This window comes from Macaca fascicularis, chromosome X (assembly GCF_037993035.2).
Source record: "Macaca fascicularis isolate 582-1 chromosome X, T2T-MFA8v1.1".
NCBI lineage: Eukaryota > Metazoa > Chordata > Mammalia > Primates > Cercopithecidae > Macaca > Macaca fascicularis.
Genome location: NC_088395.1, coordinates 82299355 through 82315833, shown reverse-complemented (window position 1 = coordinate 82315833; position 16479 = coordinate 82299355). Strand labels below are relative to the sequence as shown.

The 16479-nt window shown below is 36.6% G+C and overlaps 1 protein-coding gene across 10 annotated transcripts in view; it reads left to right on the top strand.

Annotated features, from left to right (window-relative positions):
- The window catches only part of ZDHHC15 (zDHHC palmitoyltransferase 15), a 190657-nt gene that overhangs the window by 81858 nt on the left and 92320 nt on the right, over nt 1-16479 (top strand). For 8 of the 10 annotated variants that reach the window (XM_065537823.2, XM_045384357.3, XM_074029906.1 and 5 more), the window contains 6 exons: nt 2536-2605; nt 4055-4087; nt 4834-4954; nt 9225-9357; nt 11826-11952; nt 15675-15778. In XM_065537823.2, coding sequence (XP_065393895.1) covers nt 2536-2605; nt 4055-4087; nt 4834-4954; nt 9225-9357; nt 11826-11952; nt 15675-15778 — 588 coding nt within the window. The remainder of the gene's footprint in view (nt 1-2535; nt 2606-4054; nt 4088-4833; nt 4955-9224; nt 9358-11825; nt 11953-15674; nt 15779-16479) is intronic. The other 2 variants (XR_012430285.1, XR_012430284.1) reach the window with 1 other exon arrangement.

The following is a 16479-nucleotide window of genomic DNA, read 5'->3' as shown; positions in this document are numbered from 1 at the left end:
CATTTGGTCCTGCAATCCCACTCCTGGATATTTACCCAGAGCAAAAGAAGTCATTATATGGAAAAGACACTTGCATAGGCATGTTCATTGCAACACAGTTTGCAATCACAAATTATATAAATATGGAACCAGCCCAAATGGCCACCAATCAGTGAGTGAATAAAGAAAATGTTATATCTATATATATATGTATATATAGCCATAAAAATATACTGTGTGTATATATACAGTATATTATATATTATATATACAAATTATATCTTTTATATATATACACTACTCGGCCATAAAAAGGGAACAAAATAATGGCATTCTCAGCAACCTGGATGGAGTTGGAGACCATTATTCTACGTAAAGTAACTCAGGAGTGGAAAACATAATATCATATGTTTTCACTTATGAGTGAGAGCTAAGCTATGAGGATGCAGAAGCCTAAGAATGATATAATTGACTCTGGGGACTCAGGGGAAAAGGTAGCGGGTGGCAAGGGATAACAGACTACATATTGGGTACAGTGTATACTGCTCAGATGATGGGTGCACCAAAATCTCAGAAATCACCACTAAACAACTTATCCATGTAACCAAACACCACCTGTTCCCCAAAAACCTATTGAAGTTTTAAAAAATAAAATTAAATTAACCATCACACCAGCAGGGGGATGATTATCCCAGGCAAAAGGAACTGCAAGCACAAAAAGCCCTGAAGCAGGAGCAAGCTTGATTACAAGAGCAGATAGGCAGCCAGTTTCACTGGAACATAGTGTGAGGAGAGTTTTGCAAGATACATTTGAAGAGATAGGCAGAGGTTAGATGATACAGGACATGGTAAGGAGTTTGGATTTTATTCTGAAGGTGTTGGAAATCCATTGAGAGTTTTAAGTGGAGAGTGATATGATCTGATTTACATTTTGTTTTTTTGTTTTTTTTAGAAACAGTATCTTGCTCTATCACCCAGGCTGGAGTACAGTGATTCACTGTACTCCATGGATTACTGCAGCCTCGAACTCCTGGGCTCTAGTAATCCTACTGCCTCGGCCTCTCAAGTAGCTGAGGCCACAAGTGCGTACCACTATGCCTGGCTAATTTATTTTATTTTATTTTTTGTAGAGACAGGATCTTACTACGTTGCCCAGGCTGTTCTGGAACTCCTGATCTCAAGCAATAGTTGTGCCTCAGTCTCTCAAAGTGCTGGGATTATAGACATGAGCCACTACACCAGATCTGATGTAGATTTTGACAGATCACCCAGCTACTCTGTATAGTAGGTCTTGTGAGGGGCGAGTATGAAAGCAGAGTGATAAATTACACAGCTATTGCAGTCAACTAGCTAAGAGACAATGTGGCTTAAATGAGGATGGGGCATTGACAGTATATTTTAAAATATGCAAAAAGACCCAGATATGCATGTTCTTCTCCCTCCTTCTTTGACTCAATTACGCCCACAACTTTAGTCACTCACATACCTCCATTAGTAGAAGTGAACACAAATCTCTGCTGAATTAACTGTCTATTGTGTTGAATCAGTAATATGTGTATAATGTACACTTTAGATGAAATTATTATATTAGTTCAAATTATTCATCATTTTAGTTTTTATACTTAATAATCACATTAAACACAGTCATACTCTATCAATGAACATCTAGAAAATGAGAGGGAAAGTAAAATACCTTTCATCTAAAGGGAAGGGAAGGGAAGGGAAGGGAGGAAGGGAGGGGAAGGGAGGGGAGGGGAGGGGAAGGGAAGGGAAGGGAAGGGAGAAAGGGAGGGGAAGGGAGGGGAGGGGAGGGGAAGGGAAGGGAAGGGAAGGGAAGGGAAGGGAGAAGGGAAGAAGGAAGGAAGGAAGGAAGGAAGGAGGGAAAGGAAGGAAGGAAGGAAGGAAGGGAGGAATGATTTTTAATATCAGACTTACAGAGTTAAAAGAATCCTAAAATAAGAAGTCATCAAAACTGTACAGGTCACAGCCCTGCCAGCAACTTGCTGTGTGATCCTGGGCAAATCAGTTGATATGGCCCAGATCTTTACTTCCTTTATCTGTGAAATGATCAATTAAACTAATTGTTCTAGAATGTCTCTTCTGTTCCCCAAATTATTATTCTAGAAACCACTCTCTTTACCATGTTTTAGGAGTGTTATCCACCACATACAATCCAATCTCTGGAGACAGGAGATAAATTATGAATCCTTATTTTCAGATCAGAAAGTTGGGGGTAAATAGAGGCTAAATGATTTTTCAAGATCCCTCAAGCATTTGGTAGTATAGTTTGTTTTATAATGAAAGATCTTATGACAGATATCCAGGTAAGAAACTTTTCCCCTTCCTTTCAGCCCCCAAAAGTGCTTTCAAAATTGGATCCAACGAGGAAAAGAATATATACCCCAATTCTCTTATGCAATCTGCCTTTTGCTTGGTAACTTGAGATGAGTTTGACTATCTATAATCAGTGCATAACAAGTCATTCAGATAAGCTAGTAAGATATAAGGTCTTGTATTGAACCCTAACAAGTGCTTACCACCTTATTTTTTTTATAGCTGTACGATTCTGTGACCGGTGTAATCTGATCAAGCCAGACCGCTGCCACCACTGCTCTGTCTGTGCTATGTAAGTGACGGCCATATTTCTCCTGAGCTGGGCTTGGCCACTGATGGTTGCCTAGACAACAAAATGACTGATCCTAACATGTAACCATACCTAGATAAGAGCATTTCCTTTCAATCATAATGAGCATATGCCAAAACCCCTCACACGGATGATGATGATGCAAGCTACTCTAAAGATAAGTAAGAGAAGTAAGACCACATTTTAAAAATAAACATTTTATTTGTGGACAATTTTAGACTTACAGATTTTTTGTGAAGATAGTTCTTATATGTCTCACACTCAGTTTCCCTTGTTGTTAACATCTTATATTTGTATGGTACATTTGTTACAATTAATGAACTAACACTGATACATTATTTTTAACTGAAGTCTACATTTAGATTTCCTCAGTTTTTCCATAATGTCCTTTATCTCTTTCAGGATCCCATCCAGGATACTACATTACATTTAATAGTAATGTCTCATCTCCTTAACTTCTCTTAGCTGTGGCAGTTTCCCACACTTGTTTTTGATAACCTTGACAGTTTTTAGGATTAATGGTCAAGTAGTTGTAGAGTGTCCCTTGATTCAGATTTATTTGATGCTTTCCTCATCATTGTTAGACTCGGGTAATATGATTTGGGGAGGAAGATCATAGAGTAAGGTGCCATTCTCATTACATCATATTAAGGGTACCTATAAACATGACTTATCACTGAAATGTTAATTTTAATCATCTGGCTGAGGTAGTTTGTCAGGTTTCACCACTGTAAAGTTGTTCTTCCTTTCTGTGCTTTACTCTTTGAAAGGAAGTCACTATGCACAGCCAACACTAAAGGAATGGGAAGTTATGCCCTCCATCCTTAAACACAAATTATTTCAAGTTATTTTGCTTGGGACATTTATCTCTTCTCTTCATTTATTTATCTATTCAATCATTTATATCAGTATGAAAGCATAAATATTCATTTTATATTCTGCGTTATAACCCAATACTACTTTTTTGTTGCCCAAATTGTTCCAGCTTCATAAACCCCATTTTTATGTTGATACATGTAATCTTCGTGCCTTTTCTCTTAAGTACTTATTCCACCCATATTTTTCTTACCCTTGATTCAGATAGAGGCTATAGCCATATATTTTCTTCTGTATTTTTATTAAACTAAGTATTAAATAAAATGATAGGAGACATAGTGGACCTGTATTAATAATCTGGAGCTTCCAATCCCTTTGAAAGATTGGACTTATAAGCATGTAACTTGCTGCTGGCATGATCCCATAAAGTGTTGTTGTGATTACCTCATCCTAGGAATAACTGAGGGCCACAGTTTTGGAGTCACTATAGTGGAAATCTGAGAATGGGTGTATTGGAACCATGTAAAAATACTGGTGAAACCTTGAGTTTAATTATGAGGTGTTGCTTCATTTCTATAGCCTCACTTATCACACTGTATTTTGTCCCCTTCGTAGGTGTGTGTTAAAAATGGATCATCACTGCCCTTGGTATGTCTGTTTGGTTAATTTCTTTTCTCTAAAAGGGTCAAAGTTGCTCAATATATGCACTTTTCTAAGCACAGTTGTCACATGCCTGTTTCTGCTGCCATAATTCACTGGGTTTTATATTTCTGTAGGGGACAGGGGATGGGTAACATTTAAAATGAAGAAAAAATATAACACCAAAGGTATGGTGGTGAATTCCTGGAGTTACAAAGCTAATGGTTTCCTATTCATTACTTTAGCAATTGAGCATAGTAATGAAATACAGCACAAACATTTCTCCTTTTAACACTACACAATTCAGTTCTGTTTCTGGCTGGCTTGATGTTTGAAATATTCTAGAATGTTAAATTCAGCAATTTCCCAAGTTTTGTATATCAGACCCAGCAGGCCAGTCTGAAATCACCTAACTACAAAAAGAACATGCCACAACTGTACCAAATGTAGCTGCTAAAACCGTAATACATTTTTAGCAACCAGGATCCAGGTTTGCTTGGATGTGCCAGGAACTAGTCCAGAGGTATTAGGTAGGCCAGGTGTTGCTGTGCCTGTAAATGAAAGAAGAAACAAGTGAGACATGAACTTGTTTTTTCCAGTTTGTTCTTATTAAGGGACTTCTATCTCTATTGGGTTTTTACACTACACATAATGAAGCAGCAGAACTAGCATGATTCCATTGCCTAGTTCACTTATGTATCACTGTGCTCTCAATCAAGAGGTCCTGATTTCAAATTAGTTTTTCTTTTTTTTAGGGTTAATAACTGCATTGGATTTTCCAACTACAAATTCTTCCTTCAATTCTTAGCTTACTCTGTTCTCTACTGCCTGTACATTGCTACAACAGTCTTCAGCTATTTCATCAAATACTGGAGAGTAAGTTAAAAAATATCCTGAAGGGTCCCCCTAGAACAAATGCACACCCACTCCAACTTGTGACATTGTTCACCCTCTATCTTTTTACATTTTAAAATAGCTAATACTGTTGAAGTAAATGGAAGAGAAGGCACTAAAAACAGGTTTTCCATATTGAATACTCTGAGATTTAGGAAGCTGTTATTTAAAGATTCTAGCAAAACAAGTTTCTGCCATACATGAGAATCTTGCTAAGGCCTTCAGGAACCTAATCTCTTGACTCCTACTGATTCTTTACAATGTATTTCTCCAGCTGAGTTTTAAAAATACACTTCTTACCAGTTATAGATTTGAAAAATGTTGAAACTAATTTTAAATCCCTAGTTTCCTAAGAAAAAGGCTAACAAATCACTCCCCTGTTGTTAGAAAATACTTCCTAATTCCCTATTCAAAGGAGAGTTGCAGAATTCCTACTGTACAGAAAGATATACTGACTAATCTTCACATAACGGGGAGGGGTTTTTTTGTTTTGTTTTTTAACTTTGACAAACACTAGGTTAGCAATTAGGAGAATGGAGATCGAATACTGGATCTCTTACCTGCTTCACTGGCTCATTGCCAAGATCAAATGAAACAGATGTTGAAAGTGCTTTACCTTTCAAAATGTGATTCAAATAATTATACTGAAATATCAAAAAAGTTATTTCATCCACTTGAAGATATAAATTATATCCAACTACTTCCAAAACAGAAAAACAGACTTAAGGCAGATTTTTTTATTTACGAATGTGTACAAGGTCTAGCAGAAGTATAGTGAAATATGTTCTTTTTAAATGTCTTACTAGTGGACCCCAGGAGATATCCCTTCCCCACAACTCCAGTACAATTACTAAGACATCCATGATGAAGACTGTCCAAACTGAACCTGAATATCAAAAGGCAGATGTGGACAGAGCTACTAGTTATTAGGGATTGCACAAGAGACTATATAACATGAATATCTCACCTCAAATGGAGACATAAAGCCATAGAGAAAGAACATGAATTCAGTGACCAGAATATAGATTATAATAAACTGAAGAAAAAAAGGAGAAGGATAAGGCAATAGGAACCTAAATAGCCAAGAATATTTAAATTATTAATCAGTGCATTGGTCCCTAGTAATATAGAAAAGATAGTGTAGAAAATTATAGTGATGTGTGTTTTCCATTTCCCTTTCAACTTGCTGAATCAGTTCAGATATTTAATAACTTTAGGAATAAGGAATTATATAATAGATGTCATAATCATCAACTCAGGGATACAACCAAAACTTTATGCAGAAGTAAAACTTTTTCATACATTTTCTATAAATATAAAATGCTTCATCATCTCTTCCTTTGTCCATTTCCACAGCACAGGATTGTTGTAAAGTTACAATAATTTTAAAATATATTATAAAATCCACATACTGAGCTACTACCCTGAATGTAAAGAAAATCTGCTATGTCCCATCAGCAGGGAAAGTGTTGGCCTTGGTCTTCACTACAGACCTTTCTTGGTGCTTAACACAGTAGGCTACTGTTTAGGAACCACTTTTTACCCTCGTAACAAAATAAACAATATTGCATTTCACACATTTTGCCTTTAGCCCACCTAGTCAACCAATAATCAAATATCACAATGCCAGCCAGGTGTCATGTGCTTTTTTCATTCTTGAATTAATCATCAGAAATGTGCCAGTATTCACAAGTAATACCAAGAGTGAACATAACCTTGTTCTCTTTATATTCCTTCATGTTTTTTTCTCCACAGTAGGCTAGCTCATGCCTCATAGATCAGAGGCAAGGAAATGTGTCCTGGCTTGCCCTAAAATGAAAAGGGCATTGACAGTTCAGAGAAATGCTTCTTTGCAGTCTCTTTAGCCAGATAACACTTTAATGTAGTTTAGGGATGGCTTTCTCAGTTTAAATTGAATATCCCCTTAAAATAAAAAGTAAACACTGCCATGTATTTTGAAAGCCATGTATCAAGGAGACAAGCTGTGCTCCTATCAATAGCAACCTTCGTTTGTATGGCACTTTACAGTTTTCGAAGCACTTTTATACCCCTTATCTCATCTGATCCTTACCACAACCCTGTGAAGTAGGCAGAGCATGAATTATCAGTCTTATTCAAAGATGATAAAAACTGAGGCTCATAGTAGTTTAGTGACTTGTCTATGATCACCCAGCTTGTAAATTTCAAAGTTAGGACTTTCACCTAAGTCTGACCCTAAGCCCCATAAACTTACACACTGTACCATGTCCTACTGCCCATTATGGCTCTGCTGTGGAGAGCTCTAGCTCCATGGGAATAAGAATTCAGAAGACCAATAGATTATTTATCTCCTCTGTATATTGAACAATAGCTACTTTGATAAGAGATTGATCTTTTGCTTATGCAAAAAATAGTAATACATTCCTCACATATTGGGCCATGGATCTCCTCACAGAACTATGAATTATTTTAGAATCAGGAAAATAGCATTATTCTGCCAGTATTCATCTGATCTCTCTCTGATGGCTATTACTTTGAGTGATTTAGCTTGGTTATCTCCTGAGAAGGTATTTTTGAACATAGGGCTATCACCCTCTTCTAACAAAAAAAAAGTTTAAGAACTCTATCAAGGGGCAACACAGTAGATATGCTTTGGCAGACAGAAAAATGTTCTTCAAGAGTAATTGGGCGGGGTGAGGGAAGAGACTTCAGCTCAGCCAGACAGACTGTGGACTGACTTTGTATCAGTCCCTCTTGTCTAGCCATTTTCTACTATCCATTTATATGTGAAAAAATAAGAAGTAAAATAAATGTGAGCTTTAAAATATTTTTAAAACATTCTTTAAAAACTAAAGATTGTGAAAGCAAAAACACAGTCAAGGCAAAACCCACTGCAAAGCAATATATGGAGTTTTTTCTGTAAGTTCAAAATAAAACAAAAACCAATCTAATTCAGTTTAGGTGCTTAGGCCAAGAATTTGTAGAGGGATCATTTCAAAAAAGAGAGTTTCAGGTAAATATTCTTGAAGGTTGAAGTTCTTGAGGTAGCTCTTTGCTGGGCTGCTCTGTCCCTATGCAATTTTCACTTGGACCCCCACTCAGCTGGCAGCATCTGACTGGCTGAAGATAACGGGAAGCATCCTTATCTTCATCCTTCAGTATACAACCTAGAAGATTCCCAATATTTCCACACATAAAAATGAATAAAAATATTATCTCAGAGAAGAAAAAAATCTGTACTATCTGAACTTGCCAAGTGTTGCCAAGCCTTAACTTTCTCCTTCCAAATTGGAGTAGAACTGGATCACTCAGAAGTTAAGGTCCACTTAAGAATCACATTTAACTTTATTACTAGAGAGAAATTGGAAATATTTCAAAGTGATTCATCACACTGAAACAATAATTATCACAGGAAAGGAGGAAATAAATAATAGTCATTCCCCCAACTGTTCACACCAAAATTGAAAATGTTTTCTAAGATTCTCTGCAGAAAATAAATGTTACATGCTGCGCATGTTACAGAACTTTATAACATTCATTCTGGTCTAGGCTGCATGTCGGAAAAAAAGGCTGGTGCCACATGGAAAATAAGATGTCCTAGATAACTATAAAAATCTTTAGCCACCTAGTTTTACAGTTGCCTGTAAAAATTCTGCTTGATTTTTACTGTCTAAACAGCTGTTTCACAGGAGGTAATATATCAGCACATTCTACCTCAGCTATAAAAAACAACCACACAAAATCTATAACAACTTTAAAATCAGGTTATGACTTATGGGTAGGACATTTTAAAATTTTACCTATATGTTTTAACTTCTTACATACGTCACCATGACATTTTCAACATACACATGCCCAAGGAAACATGATATACAAAGAATTCCAGAATAACTTACCCTGAGACAAGAGGATAAGGCATATGAGCTCAAGATCTGAAACTAAATTGACTACAAGCTCTGAGAGGTTGCATACTAATTATGGCCCGAGAATAACCTTTTCACATTACCCTTTTATAATTGGTATCTAATATACTCTATTTTACACTGAACCGCACTTAAGCAAGGATCCATTTTAGGCTTTGTAGGCTGAGAGCACACTCACAGGTATCATCATTAACAGAAAGAACCATATTATAAAAATTTTACAGAATCTATTTTTTAAATTATAGCTAGACACTTTATACATGTGAAAAACTACTAACCTATATATTTTTAAAAACTAGCCATCCCCTTTTCCACTTTAATCTTTTGCTTGTTTATTATTTCTTTTCTAGGGGGAATTACCCAGTGTTCGCTCTAAGTTCCATGTCCTTTTTCTTCTCTTTGTGGCCTGCATGTTTTTTGTCAGCCTTGTGATTCTCTTTGGTTACCATTGTTGGCTTGTCAGCAGAAACAAAACCACCTTAGGTAAGACTTAATATTAAGATTAGGAAAAAACATATTAATGTGTATCAGAGGGACCTGTGGATTGTTCCCAAGTAAAACTTCCAGTGAAGCATTTTAGCTGCATGACATCCCTCTACCCCCAAACTGAGACAGATGAAAATATATTTTACCAAAATAGAAAGGCATAGTGAATGAAGCTTATAGGCTAATTATGAGAATATTTTTTAATGAAACCCCACACAGAAACAAAAATGGCCATTGTTCTTTATAGTGCATACTGGGTAATAGCTCCCAAGGTTAATAGCTCAGAAGATTTCTAAAAGGTGTTCACATGAGGAAATTAAAGAAAGAATCAGTACAGAAGGGGATGTCAGAAGGGAGAAGTAAAGGTTGATAAAGACAGTAGGATCTAATTTATTATGCACATCTAAAACCAGAGCCCTGAGAAAAAATCCAAACCAACCACAACAAGATTCCAAAAGTCTTGAGAAACAAAAAAAAAAAAATCAGTAAATATCTGTAATCATCAAGGGGCTGTTTAGGTACTGTGGGAATGAGATAAACACATTGAACAAATGATTCTCTAGAAAATAAGTAAAATAAATGAACATATTTTCTGTCAGTTACTCTATAGGCTGTTATTTGGAAAACTATATTTCTGATGGATTCCAGTACATTTTATTTCATCTATGATGAAATAAGTATTTACATTCTGTACAAATCAGTACATGAGGAGTGAGGACAAAGTGTTCAAGTTTTGAATGTTGAATGTTTAGCTAGGATAGATTTGAGAAAAGTTTAGTGCAAAAGCTACTACACATTGGGAATTTATTTGCTAATAATGCTAACAGCTAAGAAAGTATTTGCAATCTATTGGCCGTGCATGATGGCTCACTCCTGTAATCCCAGTACTTTGGGAGGCCAAGGCAGGAGAATCACTTGAGCTGAGGAGTTTGAGACCAGCCTGGGCAACAAAACGAAACCCCATCTCTACAAATAAAAATAAAAATAATTAGCTGGGCGACTATTCACAATAGCAAAGCCATGGAATCAGCCTAAAGGTCCATCAATGGCAAACTAGATGAAGAAAATGTGGTACATATACACCATGGAATGCTACACAGCCATAACAAAGAATGAGATCCTGTCCTTTGCAGCAACACAAATGAAGCTTGAAGCCATTATCCTAAGTGAACTAACTCAGGAACAGAAAATCAAATACTTCATGTTCTCACTTACAAGTGGGAGCTAAAGACTGAGTACACATAAACACAAAGAATGGAACAACAGACACTGGGGCCTATTTGAGGGAGGAGTATGGGAGGAGGGAAGGGTTCAGAAAAATAAAAATTCACTCGGGTACTATGCTTAGTACCTGGGTGACAAACACCAAACCCTCAAGTCACAAATTTACCTATATAACAAACTTGTACATTTACCCTGAACCTAAAATAATAGTTACAATATTTTTAAAATAATAATCATTAGCTGGGTGTGGTGGCATATGCCTGTGGCTGCAGCTTCTCCGTAAGCTGAGATGGGAAGATTGATTGACCCTGGCCAGGAGTTTAAAGCTGTAGTGAGCTGAGATTGTGCCACTGCACTCTAGCCTGGGTGACAGAGCAAGATCCTGTATCTATTAAAAAAAATAAAGTATTTGCACCCATTTTCTTAACCAAATATATATGTAGCCCCTAGTTGCTAGGATGGTAGATTAGCACATTTGGCTTAGAGACCAGCTACAAAGTGGAAAACCACTAAAAGCTTCATAATAACAGAGTCTGAAAACAAAGAACAAATGAGAAACAGTCAGATGCAGCCAGAGTCCAACAGTGAAATCATTTACTTAATGGGATAAATGTGTGTCTAAAAATAATGTTCTCTAACATGGTCCCATTCCTTACAGTCTTTGAAGTGATTATGGCTCACCAATTGACATTTTATCTGAAGTAAAACTCAGTTTCTTACATTGCAGGCTTCAACATGAACACTTTCATTTTTGAAATGTTTCAAAACCAAATCAATGTTATTACCATCTCTTTATGTCATTATTTTCTTCCCAGCTCTAAAGACGGTAGCCATTCGGTTGTTGTTGCCACTTAGATTCAAATAAAGTGCTGTTAAATCTGTTCCTATACTCTAAATTCAGCAGTACAAAATACATACTACCCCCATGGCTGCTTAATTATTTTTACCACCATGTGTTTCCCCTGTCTTTTAAAAAGAGAATTCTAATTCTTTATATGCAGTAACAAGCTTAGTTTGTGTTAAGTGATTAAACTGGTTTTTACTAAGTAATTTGGCAATATCTAAAAATTGCTAATCAATATTAGCAATTAAAAATTGCTAAGCAATATCTGTGCTACCATAGCAAAAAGATATGATAGAACCAAGTCACATACATGGAGAAATGTAAATCATGACTATGCTGAAATATGTTTCTTTATTGTTTTCTTCCTCTTTTCTTCAACTCTCCTGCCCTGCCTTAGAGGCCTTCTGCACTCCAGTGTTTACAAGTGGCCCAGAGAAAAATGGGTTCAACCTTGGCTTCATCAAGAATATCCAGCAGGTGTTTGGAGATAAGAAGAAGTTCTGGTTAATACCTATTGGTTCCAGGTGAGTAAATATTACCACTGGAAGAAGTTAGTACTGGACCATCCCTTAAACCAGCAAATTCAATTTTGATTGTAGTATGCAGCAGGTATCAGTCCAATGTGAAACTCTATTCCCCAAGTTCTTCATTTCTAGGTTAGTAAAGACAAATAAAGAGGTGAGGGTCTGATAAAATAGATATTCTCATGCTTTCTTGGTGGCAATGTGCAGTGGCACTACCAATCTTTTATAACCGAATTTGGTAATATCTATCAAAAAACATAAGAATCTACATGTCCAACATCCCAGTAATTCCATTTCTGGGAATTGAATCTACCCTAAAGACAGAGACAAACTATGCACAAAAATGTCCATCACAGCATTATTTGTAGCCAATAATTAGGAAACAACCTAAATATCCAAACATATGGGAATGGATAAGTGTGTGTGTGTGTTGCGTGTGTGTGTATATGTGTGTGTATATATATATATATATATATATATATATATACACACACATATATGTGTGTGTGTGTGTATATGTATATCTCTACTGGATGGAATACTACACAATCAAAAGTAATGGTTATAAAGACTATGTCACAAAAGGGAAAGTGCTTACTATATTTTAAGTGGAAAATGAAAAATCCAGTACACTGTGATTAAAAACATAAGTATATATGGAAGAAAAACAGCAGAAGAGAAATATAGCAAAAAATGTTTAAAAAGGTACTATATTTTAAGTGAAAAATGAAAAATTCGATACACTGTGATTAAAAACATAAATATATATAGAAGAAAAACAGCAGAAGAGAAATATACCAAAAAATGTTAAAAATGGTAAGGGCAATAGTCTTAGAAATTATTTATCTTTTCTCCATTTTACATATTTTGTGGTTAATACTAATTTTATGAATAAAACATATAAAAAGCAAGAACAAAGATTAATTTGAGGTTATAGGTAATTCTTTTTTATTATACTTTAAGTTCTGGGGTACATGTGCAGAACATGCAGGTTTGTTACATAGGTATGCACGTGCCATGGTGGTATGCTGCACCCATTAACCCATCATCTACGTTAAGTATTTCCCCTAATGCTATCCCTCTCCTAGCCCCCCAACCCCCGACAGGCCCCGGTGTGTGATGTTCCCCTATCTATGTCCAAGTGTTCTCATTGATCAACTCCCACTTATGAGTGAGAACATGCTGTGTTTGGTTTTCTGTCCTTGTGTTAGTTTGCTGAGAATGATGGTTTCCAGCTTCATCCATGTCCCTGCAAAGGACATGAACTCATTTTTTTGTGGTTACATAGTATTCCATAGTGTATATGTGCCACATTTTCTTTATCCAGTCTATCATTGATGGGCATTTGGGTTGCTTCCAAGTCTTTGCTATTGTGAACAGTGCCGTAATAAACATATGTGTGCATGTGTCTTTATAGTAGAATGATTTCTAATCCTTTGGGTATATACCCAGTAATGGGATTGCTGGGTCAAATGGTATTCTCATTCTAGATCCTTGAGGAATTGCCACACTGTCTTCCACAATGGTTGAACTAATTTACACTCCCACCAACAGTGTAAAAGTGTTCCCATTTCTCCACATCCTCACCAGCATCTGTTGTTTCCTGACTTTTTAATGATCGCCATTCTAACTGGCATGAGATTGTATCTCATTGTGGTTTTGATTTGCATTTCTCTAATGACCAGTGATAATGAGCTTTTTATAATATGTTTGTTGGCCACATAAATGTCTTCTCTTGAGAAGTGTCTGTTCATATCCTTCGCCCACTTTTTGATGGGGTTGTTTGGTTTTTTCTTGTAAATATGTTTAAGTTATTTATAGATTCTGGATATTAGCCCTTTGTCAGATGGATAGATTGCAAAAATTTTCTCCCATTCTATGGGTTGCCTGTTCACTCTGATGATAGTTTCCTTTGCTGTGCAGAAACTCTTTAGTATAATCAGATCCCATTTGCCAATTTTGGCTTTTGTTGCCATTGCTTTTGATGTTTTGTTCATGAAGTCTCTGCCCATGTCTATGTCCTGAATGGTATTGCCTAGGTTTTCTTCTAAGATGTTTATGGTTTTATGTCTTATATTTAAGTCTTTAATCCATCTTGAGTTAATTTTTGTATAAGGTGTAATGAAGGGATCCAGTTTCAGCTTTCCACATATGGCTAGCCAGTTTTCCCAACACCATTTGTTAAATAGGAAATCCTTTCCCCATTGCTTGTTTTTGTCAGGTTTGTCAAAGATAAGATGGTTGTAGATGTGTGACATTATTTCTGAGGGCTCTGTTCTGTTCCATTGGTCTATATATCTGTCTTGGTATCAGTATCATGCTATTTTTGTTACTGTCGCCTTGTAGTACAGTTTAATTTGAGGTTATAGGTAATTCTTAGAACTGCAACCATTATGCAGGGAAAGTAGTGGATGAGAAATAAACAGTCAAGCTTGTGTTCTGTGAATGACTTTGTGAACCAGATTGAACCACCATCAACTAAACTAATTCTGGAGCAGAGCTTGCTTTTAGCCTTCTTGTAGCCCCCTTTCGGTCCCCTCCTTAGACAGGGATACATTCATGTTCACTTAGTTGAGGAAACTTTGTTGGGGGTAGGGTGGTAATTATGGAAAAATTTCTGCTTGATTGATTGCCTTGATACTTCCTGTGTAGCAGTTAGTATTTTACAGACTCATTTATTTCAGAGATGTGGTGTATCCAACTAACCTGTCTATAAATCACAAGGCAAAACTATGTCAGTGGGTAATATTGATTAATAACTGTTACCAGGTATTACCTACACCCTATTCACATACTCACGAACACAAATATACACACATCATCACCACATCAAACGGAGGTATAAAATGAGTCTTCTCTGGAATAAAGAACAAAACCAAAAATCAAGGCCCATTCATTTATAATCAGTACACTTACATTCTCTTTAGAGTGCTATCGATAAAATCTGTCAACTTTCAATTTACCATATACGTGAACAGGAGAAAAGGCATAGATAACATCAAAACTCATTCAGACTCAAAGGTGGAATGCATTCAGATACCTAAACTGAAATGTTCAAACTAACCTCTTCTAACTGGGGCCAGCTCAGTTCCTTCCAATGCATCCCATCTGTTAGTGGACAGAAATTAACCAGGGAGTTGACCCTAGCTTACCACAGGTAGCCACAAAGCGAGACCCCACATGTGGATAATTGCCCCCAAAATCTGCAGTCTAGAGATGCCTCACTCTGGCTCTTTCCCCTAGTTCCTAATAACCTTTCTGCCATGCAAACCAAATAAATAACAGTGCATTCAGGCATTATCTTTCACCAATTCACACCAGCTTATCTCCACTGTATTCAATGTTTCAGAGACTGGTCATCTTTCTTGAAAACTTAGAATCAAAGCAGTAAGATAATGGGATATAAATTTGTATCGTCATCATTAAGTGATATGTATGAAGCTTGCTGTGTGTGCATATTGCCATACTGGGCATTTTGGGAACCAAACTACAGAGTTGCTTACGAACAAGAAGTTAACACTGATGCAGACACACAAATAAGATATGGAAATCGAGAGCAATATGGCAACTAAATGATGCTATTGTAAGAGTCCATTCCGCCACGGCTTTAGACAATAAGACTAAATATGCCTAACAACCTCCCTCTTGTTTTTAAGAGGATTATAACCTTCACAAAAGTCTATGTCAGCTGCAATAACTCACTGCCTTTCTTTTCCCACCAGCCCTGGTGACGGACACTCCTTCCCTATGAGGTCTATGAATGAGTCACAGAACCCACTGCTAGCAAATGAAGAACCCTGGGAAGACAATGAGGATGACAACCAAGGTAAGTTGGGTCAAAGACTATGAAGTCCACGTTAATACAACCAATGTAATGTGGTGAGTAAATAGTGTCCAGAAAGATTTTATAAGCATGTCAACCTCATAAGTGTCCTCTGGATGGAGGAGAGCAAGTATGGCCAGATTTGTTTAGTAACCATGGGAAATTTAGATAAGATTAGATTGCAGCTTGGGAGATTCCTTACTAGCTTTGTGATTCCGTGATTTATATCACCAGTCAGATATACATCTGGATATATATGGATTTCTAAACAATCCTGCTGGGTAGTCACTTGTAGTGCTTTGCTTGAATGTGGAGTTCAATTTAATCGATGGGCAACAATTGACCTTTCTCCATCCTCCTTCATTCACATTGGTTAAATTTTCTTTAAAATCCTATGCTCAGTCTCTTTTTAGAATGGTTTAAATACACTAAAAACTAAAAGATAGTAATGGGAGAAGCCTACACATGCATGTAGTCTACTTTTCTAAAAGGAAGAGGGGCAAAGGAAAATAAGTTCCAGCTTTCTACTACCAGGTCACTGGGTCATCCTAAGGCATTTTGTAAAGAATTAAAAGTTGAGTTCTCATGTAATGTATCCCCATTGCCAGCCCTATTCCTTGTCTCCACCTGTTGCTGTGCCTACTTTTGTGCCTCCAACATTTACTTATGTTGCTAATACCAACCATTAGAGAGTCGTTTTGGCT